An 18,299-nucleotide genomic window follows, 5' to 3' on the forward strand; every position below is an offset into this window, starting at 1 on the left:
TTTTTCCTGCAGTACACCGCAATTTAGGAATTAAGTTATGATGAAAAAAAAAATACTATTTTCACAACGCAGAAAATCGTATCTGCGTATATTCTTACAGTTTGATTTATGCTAAAGTATGGTTGTAAAATTTATGACTAAGAGGTTGTATACTAAGAAAATGACAACAGGTCATTTACAAACAGTGTCGATTTGCCGTTCTCATTTGAATGCTTTAGTAAGTACAATTTAAAATTTTAATTAGAGCTATTGATCTTAATATAAACGGAATGCAGCCGTCTTCTACATGATTAATTTTCTGGGACAAATTAATGACGCCATTATGATTGCATGTCAAGATAAACATTATACGTCAATCAACATTTTATGATCTTTTAACCAACTAACTTTCACTGCTGCCTCATTTACTAACAAGTAATTCCATATTTTTGCGATACATCCTATGGTAGTGTGCAGCACATCAGTGTGTCGCAACCCACTGCTATAAACTGGCATTAAATGGTGTAAAGACAATAAGATTCATGAATACAAGTTCAATGAAACTCCCTTCCGAGGCATACTTTTACTGTATTGAAAAAAAAATATTTGTTTCACAAACCATTCTGTAACATTCAAAATAATACTATATATTCTTTTACTGAAAGACATATGTTACGAATTTCATCCCTCCTACCCTCGTCCACCTCTGCAGCCCATGATGCTAATGACTACAATCGAGATTTGTAGTATTATTGGTTCTTCCTACGGCATAATTTTTGCTTGCTTTCCGTTCAATCACTGCGTGAACTATGCTTTATTGTAACATTATGGCTGCAACGTTACTTTTTCAATTATCATTGTAGAGCCAAAACTGCTGGTCCGATTTGAAAAATTCCAATACTTTAGATTGAAAATCTATCATTTTCAACAACTTTGATCTCTCTACATTTTTTCGCATCTGCATATTATATATATATATATAGGGCGTCTCAAAAGTTCCCTAACACAGGGAAACTGTTATTATCATAGTTACAACAAAATGTAAGAGGAGAAACCGTCTCCAGATATGATGTTTTCAATCTAAAGTGAAGGAAATTTTTAAATCGGACAAGCCGTTTGGGCTGTACACTCTTTATGTGCTCAGTGTGAAATGGAAATACAACGTTGCCATGTACCTAGACCAACTACATAAGTGAATGAAGTTAGTGTCTTTTACGCTAACGTGTCGATTGCTAGCTCCCATTCAGCATACTCTTACGTTAGAAGTAAATTCACATATGTTGTTGATCCAGGTACATGGTAACGTTGCATTTACATTTAACACTGGGGCATAAGGAGTCTACTGGCCAAACGGCTCGTCCGATTAAAAAACAGTTACCCTATGTCAGGGAACTTCTGAGACACCCTGTATATGAGAGAGAGAGAGACCCATAGCACAACATGCCGCGATCTGCGATGTGATCGCAGAAAATCTGCCACGCCTGTGCAGAAAAATTGCCAGAGGAGAAAAAAAAAGTAGCCCACAAAAAAATATAAAAACATGCCTGCTATGTGTAGGTCTTAAATGGACGGATTACCTGCGTTAATATAATTTGAGCTGTTTTTTTACGTCGCGTAAAACGTATTTTGAAGAATCACAAGTATTTCTTCTGCAGAAAACTTTTGACTTACGAAAGCCCATCGCAGAAAGACAAAGAAAGTTCTGCCACCGGGAAAGAGAGAGAGGCCTATATAATAAATACCAGAAGTACGAAGTAAATACATTAAAAAATGTCACGCTCCGATGCACATTATTTTCGGGACCTCCAGACACATGGATAAGTCGGAAATCTACCGGGTTAACTGCCGCAGATGGCAGCCTCGAAATACAAAACTTACGGAGAAGTGAAAAGAATCGGAAGAAATGTCAGCATGAGAGTAACAAAAACAGGTACAATAATAAAGATGTTCAGTGTATGGTGACTAATTGGAAAGAAAACGATAATTGGAAAGAAAACGACGTTAAATTCTGGACTATATAAGTTCGCGTCATGACGCGATATAAGGTAGACAAAGCAATAGAGTATAAATGACAGTGTTTTAAACCCACTGTCTTAATAACTAACCTAGAATGTGCTACAGTAGTAGAGGGAAATACGGAAATGTAGAGCAGGAATTAATAAGAGAAAGCGTTGCATCTGATGAATAAGGGTGATGAAAAGGTGCAAAATTTGCGATGCTATCCCATTTTATGGGGGCATAAATTTGTAAAATCCACCGAAGAAGTATGTTACTTGATTTCACAATAGGATTGTACCAGTAATCAAAATCTATCGGGATCTTACTTCTTAAATGTATAATAAAGTAGGCTATTGATATGAAACAGAAATTGTGCATTTTACCACTTAGTACTTCATTAGAAATACATGCTGTAGTGAAGTGCTATGTAAAGGCAGTGTACAAAGTGGTCACAGATGTACCGAAAAGCTGTGCGAAACACGAGGTGTGTAATTGTATATCACAGAAAGTGCTATTTCACTATTCACGTTTTAAGTGTACCCACTGTCATTGACAAGCACGCTCCCTATAAACACACCCCCTCACTATGGCTTTTCTCACCTGTTGCACTCCCGTCCTCACTTGGTGAGATAGCATTCCTGCTTATCAACGGCCATCTAACACACGCTGGTTTCTTACGAAGTTCATTTGGATTTTATGCCAAATGTGTATACGCTGTATTTATACTCAGCCCTCCTAAAGTCAATCTGCACCTATTAATACAACACCTTCCTGTTGTGTGGAAATCTAATACAGGGACGAAGTATTTTCGTATGCTTTATGCATTTTTTTTGTTTCAGGAACATTATTTGATATTGGGCTTCGCTTCCACCCACCACCTAAAACTTTATTTACGTGCAGTTTTAATATATGGATCCATAGTATAAGTACACTAGACTCTCGCTAATCCTGGCACATATGGGTGAAGGATTAGCGGAAGTGACAGATTGAGTGACATTTATTTGATTTATTTATCTTTTTTTATTTATTTTGAAAACATACAGGATATAGTGTACTGTACTTTATTAAATCAAAGGATATAATTTTAAAACACAGAGGATATACTTTATTAAATCCTAATATACATTAATTTTCAAAGAAAACTTAGTCCTTAAATAGTATCACTCACTATGAAACATATCCCTAATTTTCAACTGTCGCAACTTATAAGCGACGGTGGCATGCTTTATCACGCAACCGAACTGTAAAGAATGCTACAATTTCGAATACGTACAGTATATAAAGTATTGTTGCGCTTGCGCACGATAATTCATTGTGCACGTGTTTTTGATTGGATGTGCGCCGGATTAGCGAAAGTCTAATGTAGTAGGAGTAGCAGTAGTAGTAGGAACGGGTTTGAAGATTCGCAGGGGTTCGTTGGGTTTTGTTCTCGACATAAAATGGGCAAATTAGACTCCCCAAATTTTTCCGTACATTTTACAATCTGTAACCGCACCTTTATTTACATACCGTAATACAGGGTGTCTACTGAGTTTCATTTTCAAAATTCCAGTATATTTCCAGTATATTCAGTATAACTATCAGCAAAATTCCAGTACATAATATAATGATTTTTTTTAAAGTTCTTTAGGAATAATCACAATGATTTCATGTTTGTAACTGTTTTATCATCAAAAGGATAATTTTATTTTTATTAAATTTAGTTTTCCTTGAGTTTTTAAATACAAATAATTTTTTAACATTTTTTTAAAGGGTCTCATAACTTCCCTCACAGCCCTCCACTCTACCCATTGCTTTAAATGTCTAGTTACAAAATATATACACAACTCTTGCTTTGAAAAAATGTAAATCCCAATGAATACAAAATTGTTTCTAAGACTATTAAAACAATTACAAAAAAAGTATTGTTGACAAATTATCAGTTTCATGATTTTTCCAGTATGTGGATCAAAATTCCAGTATCAGTAGATAACCTGTAATATTATAGCAGAGCGTTCTTTACAGTCCTAGTTGGACACGAGAAACTACGGATTTACTGTGTTCATTATTTTCTAATATTGCGTAATTTACAACAGTTGTAAGATATCAATTTTGCGCAGTAATGCAATAAAGATAAATACGTATTTGCGAGGAAAGCATGAAAATAAGGAATATTTGTGATTACCAGTTAGAGTGAATGATGGAAATGAACGAGGAGTAATTTTAAGGTATACTAAAAGAACAACAAAGAGTAATACAACATTGAAAATAGATTCATGGGAGTCCAATCCGGAGCCGCCATCAATAGATTTAGATTTCTGGGCTTTCGGCATCTAAGGCTATTTAGCCAGTCACTTTTTGAGGGATGACGTCTCTCGGCCAGCACACTATCCGGGGAAACGGAAGGAAAGAAGTGGCCTGGGACCTATAAGTTAGGTACCACCCCAGTATTTGCCTGGTGTGAATGAGGAAAACCCAGGAAAACCTCATTCAGGGTGGTTGGCCGGAAAAAGCCTTTTACACTTTTTCGACCGAGTGCCCCCACCGGAAATCGAACCCGGGACCGACCGCCATCAATGGAATTAGCAATTAAATCACTTACTATAATAGTGTTAAGTTCCAAAGTTGCTCGTCCGTATCTAGCAAAATTTTGAAGATCTACCGGGAAGAAATGAATAATTTGCTTGTTAGTGTGCTTGATAATGTATAAGGAGTGCGAGAGTTGTGTTTATTTTTTATACAAGCGGTTTTAAACATGGAACTATTTGGCAAGTGGAGGGAACTACTTGGCTCAAGGTTACTGCATGCTAGCATTGTGGGAATGTAATGAGCATTTGTTTTGTAAATATGGCTACAGGTATAGAGACACGCAGCCCTGGAAATAAGGTTGCATTACAGTTTGTAAAACAATAAGATGATAATCAGGAAAATCTATTAAAAGTAAAAATCATGACTTAATAAATCTAAAAAATAAATTGTAGAAAATGTGCTAAGCAAATAACTGTAAAGAGACGAGAAAGTAATATTTTTCAATGTAACATAACCAATATGGCGGCAAGGTTCTAGAACACGATCCCCCTTCCCATTTAGCTGTAATAACGACAGAAAAAACATGTCCTGCGGGGCTCTAACCAGGGTTCGCTGGTTTAAATCACTTTTTTTTTTTTAACCAAGTGGTTTAAACCAAAAAACGAAAAATGTTCGTAAAAGTGTAAGGGTTCGTAAAATCTTGATGAACACACATTTGTGGGTTACCACATTTCACTCCCGTATTTGATTCGTATTATAATCAAACCTAAGTTGCCCATTCAGTACTCAAAGAGATTATACTACAAAAGCAACTATTGTGTTTTTGTAAGTTTATGAATGCTTCTTTTGTGATCATTTTAGTTTGTTATTATTGTTATGCAATTGCAATTAAAAAAAATCTAAATATTGTTTCATTTGAATAATGTTGACTATTAATAAAATACATCGAAATGCCGTACTTTTTTGAGGGGAGGGGGGGTCAAACACCACGATAGGCATTTATTGAAATCAGAAGTATCTTTAGTATTTATCTATGTATAAATGGGTCAAAGTGAACTCAAATAATTCGTGTCTTTATTCACTTTTCCTACTGGTATGCAAATTAAGTTTTGTATTTCTTTAACTTGGACTAATAAAAGTTGTAGTGAACTAACTTGGACTAAATTAGTTCTTCTGCAGTCTGCAGTATTTTGAAATTGTCCACATGTAATTCTGTATAATGGTTTCACTTGTGCAACTGTTTATCTTTTTGTCCTTTTGAAGTGACTCTAGACAATTATATTAACAAGTATGTAAAGATCATACAACGTATCAGGAGTCCTTCGTGAGTGAGTCGGCAGACATCTCGCATTTGAGGCCAATTAGTCCCGGTTTCAAGTTCAAATAGAGGACAATTTCTCTCGGATGTAAGCCGAGAAATGGCTTGGATTACGCTTTAAGCTTATGTGACCCCTTTGAGCATAACCCGGTTATTGCATAATAATACCACAGCGAAACAAACTTCTTTCTGTCCATATGTGATATAAATACATAGAGCAAATTATTTAAACCAAAGAAACCTGGTTTAAATAACAACAACGGGTTTTTTTTGTTTTCAATAAAAACCACGGGTTTTTGCCAACCCTGGCTCTAACCCGGGCTTAAGTTTAGAGTTGCCCCTCCAGTCTGAAGTTGCCCTTGGACTTTGTAACATACAAATAACAGTGCTTAAAGTATTAAAAATTGTTACATTTCACTTAACTTCAGTACTCCGTAGGCTTCACAAAAATTTAAAAGGTTTTCTTCATTATTTTTGCGCATCCGTTACACCTGTTCGCCATATTTTACAACTACCATGCTACTGAAGCCTTCCACAATGCTTCCGCATCCGGCAAATAGTACTAACTTCCATATATCTTTTCTCGTATTAAACATAACTCTCCTGCCGAATTTACATTCCTAAACATCAAATAAAAACTTCAAATTATCATTTCTTACCTCATTTCTCCTGTAAATTTTCCTGATTTTTATAAAAAGCGGAGGGGTAACTCTAAACTTAACCCCTAACCCGCCTTCACTCGCTAACGCAGGCTTGGCAATACTATGTGAATTAAATATTAAACTTTGGTACAGAAAGGAACCAATGATTACGCTTTTTGGCCAAAAACTAGGCGGTCGACCAACTTCGGATTAATGCCCTGTAATAATTTACTTGACGTGTTAAGATTCAAATGAACTCAATTGATGAGTAATGTCGATATCGGACTCGATTTGCAACTTCTGCCTTCGGAACAATACTCGGCAGGTACTTGAGAAGTCTTAAATATTGCAAAAATATGTATTAACATTTATTATAAATGCAAATTTCAATAACAGTTTCTATTTTTTGTCATTTATTAAGCCTATCTATAGAATGTAGGCTCAACTACGCAGTAACATTTTGACGCAATTCCTATTACTGTGACATATCATGAGGATACCTTATCGTTAAAGGCTGGTATAATTAATTTCACTATTTATCAATAAGTACAATGAAACATTTTACAGCTGATTACAGACAGTGTGAAAAATAAATAATACTCCCACGTCGAGGATTGTCCGATCTGTCTAATACATGTATTAGTTTTTATCGTAAACCTTTACTTTAAAACAGAGGAGCTGTCCATTTCACATAATATAAAATGTTCTACCGTTACATTCATAAGCGTAAACTGTAATTTACATACATTTTTTAATAATTTCCTTGTGAATGATTCACACACATTACGTTATACAATGTAACGGAAAAGGTACTTAAAACGTAAATGTATAAAAGAAAAGTGAAACGCTATATATCTAACGAATACTTTTACTGACGCTAATAAGATAAGAAATTACCTTCTTAGCAGCATCATCAGCCATATTACATATAATAAAGCTGACAAATTTATCCGTTTAAAATGTTTCACACTTCCTCTGCCAAAACGTGCAATTGCAATTGCTTGCTTGCTGACAGGAAGTACTGGTAGCAAGTGCAGTAACAAAGGATTCACCAAAAAGCACAATAAAACACACTGTTATACGAAATGAAGATTAAATTAATATTTTATAAAATAAATATTTAAATTTTGGTCAATAAATGTCTGAAAAGCGGAAAAAAGAAAGACAGTATTTCAAAGAACACTACCAACAAACAACAGCGGAAACAGTATTCGTAGGGATTAATACAAGTAGGTAGCCAGTACTTGAATCCACCATGATTACTTTGTTCAATTTGAGTATTAATACCATTTGTAGGTAAGAATTTATATTTGCACACGTTTATACACTCAGGTACTTTCTTAATCAGTCCAAAAATATGCTTCAGGATTATTAATATGAATAACCGAATGTTTTGACCCCCCCAGTGTGGGAATTGGGGAAATATAAGTTACAACACTGAGTTTATGGATCACATTAGTAACGGTTTTCGTCAACGCTACACAAATCTGAGCTTCAGTTTGCGACAATAGACATAGCAGTTACAATTGATTTTTCTTTGTATTACGCCCAGTAGCGTAGTAGAATTTTTTCAGGGGGTCAATGAAGGGCCCAAGAAAATTTTTGAGCGGACCATCTCCAATGAATAAAAAATTATATTCAGACACACACACACACACACTTTTACACTGAAAATGTAAGAATTTACTCCTCTAACAACTAGGATACATTAATACAATAGATTTATAATATAAGTAGGTAGTTTCATCACTGCGTTAAAAATATGTGTGGCTGGCAGATTTAAGTGCAAGCAGAGAAATACACTTTTACAGGTAAAGAAAATAACTTATAGGTTCATGCCTCCACTTAAAAGAGGATCTTTCTGTTCTTGTGGGCAGCAGCAAACTTATCAACAACTTCTTCAAGATTAACGATTTAGTAGTTTTCTTCAATATAAAGTAATCCTAAGTTTTTCAACCTACCATCAGCCATTGAATTGCATATATATCAGTCAACCTACCATCAGTCTTTTCAAACATGAGATTGGCCTTTCACATGTAACACTAGAAACTGATATAGTCACGGAAATTACATCGAGCATCTAGGTTTTTAGGAATGTGTTTTTGTAGACAAAAAAGATGAACGAAATTCATTAAGATATCAACTTTTGTTTTCTCTCCTCTTCATACAACTTAATTGTATTTGGGAGGATTTTGAGTTCACATTTAAACATTTCCAGATCACTTCCATAATACTGGGACATAGGCTCCACAATGTTGTAATTTAGAAAGTTATTCCTTCTTGGATGTAGCCTGGTGAATGATTTTGCTACATGACCCAAATCGTTTTCCGTCTCAGTGATTGCCTTATCAATAGTAGACAGGAAAATGTCTCTTAGTATATTATCTTCAGAAAATTCGTTTTCTGCCTCCAATGAAGGAAGAGATTAATCCAAAATGAATTTTTGATATTTCGATGACGAATGTCTAGTTCGTTTCCACGAGGAACCTCTAAAATCTATCTGTTTCCGGCTCTGGAATTTCAAGACTATTTTTCTTTGCATATCTCCAAACATACTTGATAAATTTGTCTGAATGTTGTTCGTTAAGAGTTATATTCTCCAGACCTCATCTTCGACAGCGTTTGAACTAGTGAATCTACAAAAATCAAACCTTCCGACATGTCTGCATTTACTTGAGATAAGGCGAAGTTCAAAGTTATAGCATGGCAGCAGTCATCTCAAATTTACCAGCCCAAAAACATCCTTCTCATACAGACCACACTAATTTACCGGATGGAATGATGGAAGTAAATATATATCACAAGTTCCAGATTTGGTTTAATACCGCATAATAATATAAATAGTTATTTGGTAGATAAACTGTATTATTATTAAATAAAAATTTTGTTTGTTTTTTCCCGCAAAATATTGGTTTCAGAAATTTTATTTTTACCGGTAAACTGATTCAGAAAAGAAATTGAAATCGTTTGGGAATTTGATTTTTAGGAATAAAATAAAATACAGAATTACTTTGCTTCTTTATGTTTCTGTACATTTATTTTAGGATGTGAAATAAAATACAGGTGTCCCCAAATTAACTTACTTTTTGCGAACCACTCCGACATGGCTTCTCCCATCGAAAGTTCTTCAGTTGGATAACTCCCTGAAAACATCTTTACAAACAATAATAAATCAAGTTTTAAATGAAAGTCAATGGGCTCAGGCAAGTTTACCAATACGATTCGGTGGTTTAAATATTCAAAGAGCATCCGATTTGAGCCTTCCTGCATTTCTGTCTTCTTGCTGTGGGGTGTTGTCACTAGTCTCCAACATTTTGAAAATTTCAGTTGACGAAGTGAAAATCCCTCATCTGTCAGAAGCATTGGAATTATGGAAAGGCATCTATAATAATACCATTCCGGAGGCCAAGGAATCACAAAGAAAGTGGGATGAAATCCTACTAAAAGAGATAGCTGGGAAGGAGGTAATTTCACAAAATAGTTTTGACGTTGCTCGCCTAAAAGCACTTCAGAAAAAAGAGTCTGGCGCCTGGTTAGAAGCTACACCTTCAAAAAACATTGGAACTTTTTTAGACGATAATATTTTCAAAATATGTGTAGCATTGCGCTTGGGACTAAATGTTTGCCACACATTCACATGTGCGTGTCAAGATCGAGTGGACGAGAAAGGCTTACATGCTTTGAGCTGCATTAGAAGTGGTGGTAGAATTACACGTCACACGGAATTAAACCAAATAATCAAACGAGCACTCACCAGCATCGATGTTCCTAGCATCATTGAGCCACAAGGATTGTATCGAAATGATGGTAAAAGACCGGACGGAGTAACTTTAATCCCTTGGAAAATGGGCCAGAGTCTTGTATGGGATGTAACATGTGTTGATACTTTCGCTCCTTCATACATAACACTAACTTGTGAGGAAGCAGGAAATGCAGCAGAAGCAGCGGTTAAACGTAAACATACAAAGTACTCTAGACTGAAAGAAGACCATCTTTTTGTTGCCATTGCTACAGAAACGATGGGGGTTTTTAGCAAAGAAGCCAGTGCATTTTTGAAAGAGTTAGGATCAACTTTAACTAAGAAGTCAGGCGACCCAAGAAACAAACACTATTTAATACAACGAATAAGCCTAGCAATACAGAGAGGAAATGCAGTCAGCATTTTAAAATCCTTCCCATCAGCACAAGAGCTGGATGAAATTTTTACTTAAAGTAGTATAAACATGGTGATGGACAGCGATTTGTTTTTCTAAGTTTATTTAGTAAATCCGTTCTATTTCCTTTTATATTTCTTCGCTGGCATTATATTCTTATTTCAATTTTTCATCACTAATTCCAAAAAGATTTGCCTAAGATATTGAACTTAGACGGACTTCTTTCTTTTTAAAAAAATATAGTGCTAAACTGTGATCTCCAGTTCCTGTTCTGGTAACATTGAATGTGTTTGTCGTTGTCGAAAATGGAGTGCTAGGTGTAGAAGTGTGTGATGAAATAGATTTTTTTTTACATTTATCAGATGTTTAAACATATTATATGCGACTGTTTCACAAAATGTAATACTAAAACAATAGCGTGTAACAATAGATGTTAACAATTAAAATAGATAATTAACAAAAAAAATACAGAATTTCTTTTTCTCCATGTTTGTGTGCATTTAGTTTTTCTTCAAGGAAAGACGTGTCCGTGACGGGTACAAATTCTGTAAAGAGAAAATAAAACAAACATTTGTGATAACAAGTGCATAAACTAACTGATCAAGAGAGGGTGAGGTGAGAAAAAGAAAAGCAAATGTGACGTACCTGAATTCCTTTTTTCTCCACTGGGATTCTGCAAGGTGATGTCATCTTCTGCACCTGAGTTTGTCTCCGCTGTAGCATCAGAAGGAACTCGTGCATCGTTGAAGCATGTCTCGCGTTGCGGTTGACTCTTTGCCCGTCTTTGGTAGGTGATGTCGGTGGGATAAGGGAAAATATGGCTGTTATTCTGTTTTAGCTTTTTTATACCCGTAGGGCAATGTCTCGTATGTATCTGGTATTAATCGGCGTTTTTTATAGTTGAAACTGTACATATTTTCTTCAGGTTTTGTGACAAGATGATGATCTTGGGTTCTGTAAATTTTGTGTGGCGTGCTAATGGAGATTTTTTCACTGGATTGATTAGCGATCATTTGCTCCAGACTATTGAAATTTAACTTCTGGCTTGCTGTATAATTATGTGTGAATCCACGATTTTTCATACATAACTGGTTGATTTCGTGTCGGGGTCGTAGATTTCTAATGCGTACTGTTTTGGACCACCAGACACGAATTTTTTAATGTATGCTTTTGGTCCAATTGACTCCAGTTCATTTGACATTGAACCAACAAATACTTCTGGTTCTATTGTGGGCTCTGATGGTCGTTGTGTGAATATCACGGAATCTGTATCGAAATATAGTACTCTTTCTCGCAGCAGTTCTCAATATTTGTAGAGTTGCAGACGAGCTTGACACGTCGTAAATGCTCCAAGGACAACATTAGCATTGTGATTTTGTACTGGAACATCATCTTCATACTGCCAATAAAGGTATAAGAACGAATCATTGACAGGTAAAATTTGGTTGATTTGTATATCCGGAGCAGTTAATTTCTGATACAGTTCTTTGGGGTTGTTAATGATGGTCGTTTGGCTGAAATTGTCTCTTATAGCAAGTCGTCCCCAGAAGGCATTCAAACAGAGTTTTGCAAGACTTCGACGTGCTGAATTTGTCATTATATTTCCTGCATCTAAAGTTATGCCTTCACGTTGTTGTACCATTTGAATGTACTGCTGCTTTTCTTCTTCGGTGACGCAATTGACCGGCCATCCAGAAGCTTCCAGCTTGGATTTCAAAAATGTGTTGCTGTATTCGCTGAATAATCCGCCAGTCTTGGTTTCAGGATCATATACGGTGATGTCGTAATCCCAAATTTCGTAAATTTCAATTACTTGATACCCAGGTTCAATGGCTTTTTGAATTTCATAGGACACCCACGTTCCTGTTAGACTTCGTTCACTGTCGGAATGTATACATTCAGAATCGTGATTTAATGCTGTGGCACAAGAAGCACAAAGTGGAAATAACAACTTCTTATTTGAGCGAAATGGCAGTACTGGATGAAACACATTTCTGCTGGGCAAAATCTTTAACTTGACTAAACCGTTGACATTTCAATGGCGGGCATTTCTGGATCTTCCTGTAGATATATTCGTGGGTGTCCTATTGGATACCGTCCACATTTATTGACATATGGATACAACGAAACAATATCCAAATATTTAATTTCCTTGCCTTCATTTTCACTTGCGACGTGATACAATTTAATGGCATTAAAACGGCCACCATAGAAGCTGTCTCTTTGATTTAATTGTGTCTTATTAGTATAAGGATGTGTGCTTAAAGAAGAGACCAATGCTGGATTGGATTTTAACATTTGACGAAATTCACATTCCCACATTTCATGTACTTTATATCCCATGGATCGTAATAATTTCATTTTACGCTGTGTTCTCTCGTGGCGATTGTTCATAGTTTCTTCGGAGTTCTCATAAATGGGCTGATCACGGCCTGCAGGGACACAGAGAGGGCAGGCATGGAACCTACAACCTTGAAATACATACACGTGTTCCTCTTCAGTGTCGGGATGTTTGTAGTAACCGTCCAGATGAAAACCAGCAACAGAAACTTCTTTTCCTCTTGCTGCATGTATAATTGGATGTCCCTCTTTTTCCTCTATGTAGGCAAGCCACTGCAAAGCAATCCGTGACTAATTGTTTCTGTGACGGTATCCTCGTGCAGGTATGCTAATGGTATTGGGTTTTAAGAAATTTCGTCGAAATACTAAATTGCCCGCACTCGGCAAAGTGATAGCCTCCAGGAAAGGATTAACGTGAGTTTCTTGTTCAAAAGTGGTCATGAAAGATATACAAGCCATTCGAAGTACGTGACGTCCTGAATACAATATTTCACCAATTCTTCTTGGAAAATAAACGTATCGTTCTGGTGTTCTTTGTACCATGTCATGAATTTCTCTCGTTCATCCACTTTCATTTCATCTGCACCATAATAATGTATGTCCGGTAATTTTCCCACATACGCTTGATTTGCAGCAGTATTAAAAAAATGTGGAAAATATCCCTTGGTCGCTGGTAAATGAAATGCCTTGGATAATTTACTTAAAGCCATTGGCATGAAATTTAAGGAGTCAATAAACGATAAGTGATTCACTTCCATGCTTAAAATTTTTGCTCCGTTCAAGATCAAAGTAGGTTTCAATTCATGTTCTTCCACTAAGGATTTGAGAATAAAATGACCATTATACCCCTTAGAGTTATGTGCCAAAGATACAATAAGTTTGATGGTGGGTCGTGGTAGACGTAAATACACAAGAAAAGCATTGATCGGATCATCTTGAAAAATATGTTTCCGCTGTCCACAAACTTCACACGGATGATGTATATGTTCATCTTGAACACAGTCGTAACATACTTGTTGGGCTACCAGTAAATTAAGTTTATGAATGAACGTGTCTTCATCGAAGAAACTATCCTGTGTGGCTTCGATATCATAAATAACAATCATAGCCTTGGCATGCAACACTGATGGAACTCCAGGCTTCAATTGAGTTGCATCAGGCAACTTGTAGCATTGGTGGGTAGACATAACGTTTTTACGACACACATTACAAAAATAATCTGTACAATGATGTTATCTTTTTCCTGTACGGACAAACGAATAAATGCGTAGATATTTGGAACACTGTTTCACCATCTTGCATATTGGCTGGCCCTTATGATATGACGCACTAATCCAAATACTTGACGCACTAATTCAAATCCACGGGGCACATCCACATGATGAAAATGTACAATGAACGGTTCATTCAAGAGAAAACTATCATTACTTTGCAAAATGCGATCGAAGGAAGCCCACAAAGTTTCCAGTGTCAAATTACTTACACGCCGAAAAGATAAAAAAAAAAACGGTTTGTTCTTTCATCGTGAGTTAAAATCGATAATCCAACCATCGATGATTCGTCGACATTTTCCAATAAATAATCCAACATATGTTGAAAGGAGGTCTGCACCCACTCAATAATATCGGTGCCACTGGTCGGAGCATTTACTTGAATTTCCAGCATTCGTCCTTCGAGATTAAAACGCCGATATTGGCTATTAATTTCTCGCAAGACAGTAAACACAGAGGTAGCCATATTCAAACAGGAAAAGGTAAGGTAAAATAATAATGAATAAGCAAAGAAAACAAATATCGAAAACGAGGGGAAAAAAGCACGAATTAAAATTGAATGAACAAATAAGAGATCGCTTACATGTTTAACATATCAAAATGACTACACGATCAATCTTGAAAGAATTATCATATCTCAAATAGTTCTACTGTTAAAAAATTTTATTGTCGTCATACTGGAAATCAAACCAGGTACCAACATCAACATGTAACTGACCTACGATTCTGTAGTGATAAAAACAATAAATGAAATTGTTTTCTAACTGTGCTGAGAGAATCATTGTAGTAAGCATTTTTCTCCTCACACTGAACTTTGACGAACATGGAACGGAAACAAAATCTCATGCGCTTGCTTTTTCGAGCTAAGCTGTTAGACAAGGAAGACTCGAATTCGATTCACGACGAGAGATCAGATCCCACATTAAACTGAAGGTCCACGTCTCGCTGTAAAACTTTTTCGGGGAACAAATTCGTGCGTAGTTTTTGAAAAACTAAAATTTTGTAATTTTAAAATTACGTTAAGGGTAACTTTCAGAATCTGAACTTCCTCATAGCTAAGTGGTTAGCGTTACGCACCTCTGGCCCGAGTTCAATACCCAGTATGCGCTCAGATTAAACATGAAGCTGTATTCCTAGCCCCACTACTGAAGAGACGCTAAACCAAAATCAAATCATACCATTTCTCGTGCTTACTTCTAATGTGTGAGCGTTTCTGATTCGATCCTCGGTCAAGTAAGTGAGGATACTCCCACTAATTCTTCCATTTGCTCTCTCATAGACTAAATATTTCATGCTAAAATAAAACAGTGATATCAATGTTATCCTCATGCGTAATACATTTCAAAAGCACTCCATTGATATTAAGTAACGCGGCTGATAAACTTGTCTGAGGATAAAATCTTAATGAACTTACCTCAAATTCAAGGAACGGAGTAAAGTCACGCTGACACAAGAGGTACACCTGCTCAATTTCAAGATCTTCGTGGAAGTAGGACTTGGAAAATGAAAAATGGATTTTTATTTAGGTCAGAAAGGTATTCAACTATAAAGTAACATCACTATCAGCCAATCAAAAACAAGGAAATTAATAAATGACATCACGGAGAACCAATGAAAACAAAGCTTTTATCATGTATCATGAGCCGAAGTAACACTCGATCGTGACATTAGTCACGTTTTCTCCTTACACATCAATAGTTACGATATACTTTAATTAATCATCTAGTATCGCGATTCTGGTCATGACATTATACCGTTGACAAGAAATATGCTTTCGTTGGTTTATTATGACATTCAAATTAACACACCTAAAATGTAATTCATTTTCCTTAAACTTGATTGAAAAAATGTAACACTCATCGAGTGACTGTCTTTGACATAAATGTAAAGTTGTTTTAAAGAGACCTTCGTTGTACTAACAGCTGAGGAAAATGCTGATGTAGTACTCTTCGTAATAGCAGATTCTGCAATTTCACAATAACAAACTTCTATGCGTAACAACGAGCAGAAATGTGTAATGTAACATAATCTGTTTAAATCTGCTCGTCTTCTTTTCATACGCAAAACTGCTCGCACAGAAAATTAAAACTCCTCAATGGGACACGGTGGCTCAGCGCTAATTTCTGATGTGTGAGGTCTCTGCTTCAATCCGCAACCAAGTAAGTTTATGATGTTTTCTCATTTCACCATTTCTCATAATCGTTTCGCCTAGCATCGAGGGGGACGTTCAACTCAGCGTTTCCTGAAACTAGCACCAAGGATCGAACTCGAACGACTGCAATGTCTATAACATAATAATCAACATATGTAAGGTATCCATGTTCAGCCCTGAGGTGGAACGAAATGGATCACGAAGTACATATCAAATTTAAGGAAATAATCTTAAGTACACCTCCAAATAATCATATAACGTAATAAGGCTCCAAAATCAATCATTGATACTCATTAAAGGAAACGGACTATACATACAACCTATAAGGTAAGAAATAAAGATAACAATCTCCAAAATTTTATACCCATAAAAGAGAATAAAATTGACCCCTTCGGTAGGTCTACTCCATAAAGGTGGAGTATATGAACACAAAAAGGCATGGCCTAACATCACGTGACCCCATGACGTGATCCTAAAGGCAATACTAAGGTTGTCGCAGGGGCGTATCAAAGGGAACAAAAATAATGTAGGCTATAGTAGTAGTATTGCTGCACTATAGGACACTTTTTGGCCCCTGGGTCCCTGCCTCAGGACCCATGGTCCCTGGCCGGGGTCAATGACCTAGGGGTACATAGGACCACCCCCTCTAAATTTTGGCAGGGGTACCTTGGCCCACCCCCTAAATTTTGGCAGGGGTACATAGGACCACCCCCCTTAAATTTTGGAAATTGCCAAATCTAAAAATTTGGTATGGTAGCCTAGGACCATAGTATGTACCTCTATCAGTATTGGGTGTCTATGTCGTTCCCTTTTATGGGTAAAAAATTGCCAAAAATTCAAATTTCGGAGGTTTTTGACCTAATTTATCCCCTTTGATGAGGTGTTATTACCCTATATAGTTATATGGGCGTATACAGGGGTCCATTACCTTTCATAAGACATGGGTATATTAATGCACCCCTTTAAATTTTTGGGAGGGGTACCTTGGCCCACCCCTTCAATTTCGGAAATTGCCCAACTTCTACATTGGGTATTATAGTATAGGACCCTAATATGTACTATGATAAATTTGGGTGGTCCACCTCATTCCCTTTTAGGGGTACATAGGACCACCCCCTTAAATTTTGGAAATTGCCAAATCTAAAAATTTGGTGTGGTAGCCTAGGACCATAGTATGTACCTCTATCAGTATTGGGTGTCTATGTCGTTCCCTTTAATGGGTAAAAAATTGCCAAAAATTTAAATTTCGGGGTTTTTTGACCTAATTTATCCCCTTTGATGAGGTATTATTACCCTATATAGTTATATGGACGTATACAGGGGTCCATTACCTTTCATAACATATGGGTATATTAATGCACCCCTTTAAATTTTTGGGAGGGGTACCTTGGCCCACCCCTTAAATTTTGGAAATTGACCAATTTAAACATTTGGTATTATAGTACAGGACCTTAACATGTATCATGATAAATTTGGGCGGTCCACCTCGTTTCCTTCCATGGGGCACAAAATTGCCAAAATATAAACGTAAGCAATACGTTGTACCACGTGTTTGGTCTTTTGGCCCAATTTATCCCCTTTGATGAGGTTCTATTACCTTATATGGTTATATGGTCATGTATAGGGGTCTATTCCCTATCATAAGACATAGGTACATTTGTGCACTCCTTTAAAAATTTGGGAGGGGTACTTTGGCCCACCCCTTAAATTTTGGAAATTGCCCAATTTAAACATTTGGTATTATAGTACCGGACCTTAACATGTATTATTATGATAAATTTGGGTGTTCCACCTCGTTCCCTTTTAGGGGTACGAAATTGCCAAATTTTAGTACAACCACGTGTTTGGTCTTTTGGCCCAATTTATCCTCTTGGATGAGGTTCTATTACCTTGTATGGTTATATGGTTATGTATAGGGGTCTATTCCCTATCATAAGA

At 36.3% G+C, this 18,299-nt stretch overlaps 1 protein-coding gene across 2 annotated transcripts in view; it reads right to left on the reverse strand.

Annotated features, from left to right (window-relative positions):
- Positions 1 to 7,661, reverse strand: part of REG (proteasome regulator gamma) — a 37,984-nt gene extending 30,323 nt beyond the window's left edge. The window contains exon 1 of one of the 2 annotated variants that reach the window (XM_081741494.1): positions 7,342 to 7,661. In XM_081741494.1, coding sequence (XP_081597620.1) covers positions 7,342 to 7,365 — 24 coding nt within the window. In that variant the 5' untranslated portion in view covers positions 7,366 to 7,661. The remainder of the gene's footprint in view (positions 1 to 7,341) is intronic. The other variant, XM_081741493.1, reaches the window with a different exon arrangement.
- Between the last annotated feature and the right edge of the window lie 10,638 nt (positions 7,662 to 18,299).

This window comes from Thermobia domestica, chromosome 15 (genome assembly GCF_964235325.1).
Source record: "Thermobia domestica chromosome 15, izTheDome1.hap1.1, whole genome shotgun sequence".
In the NCBI taxonomy this organism is placed as follows: domain Eukaryota; kingdom Metazoa; phylum Arthropoda; class Insecta; order Zygentoma; family Lepismatidae; genus Thermobia; species Thermobia domestica.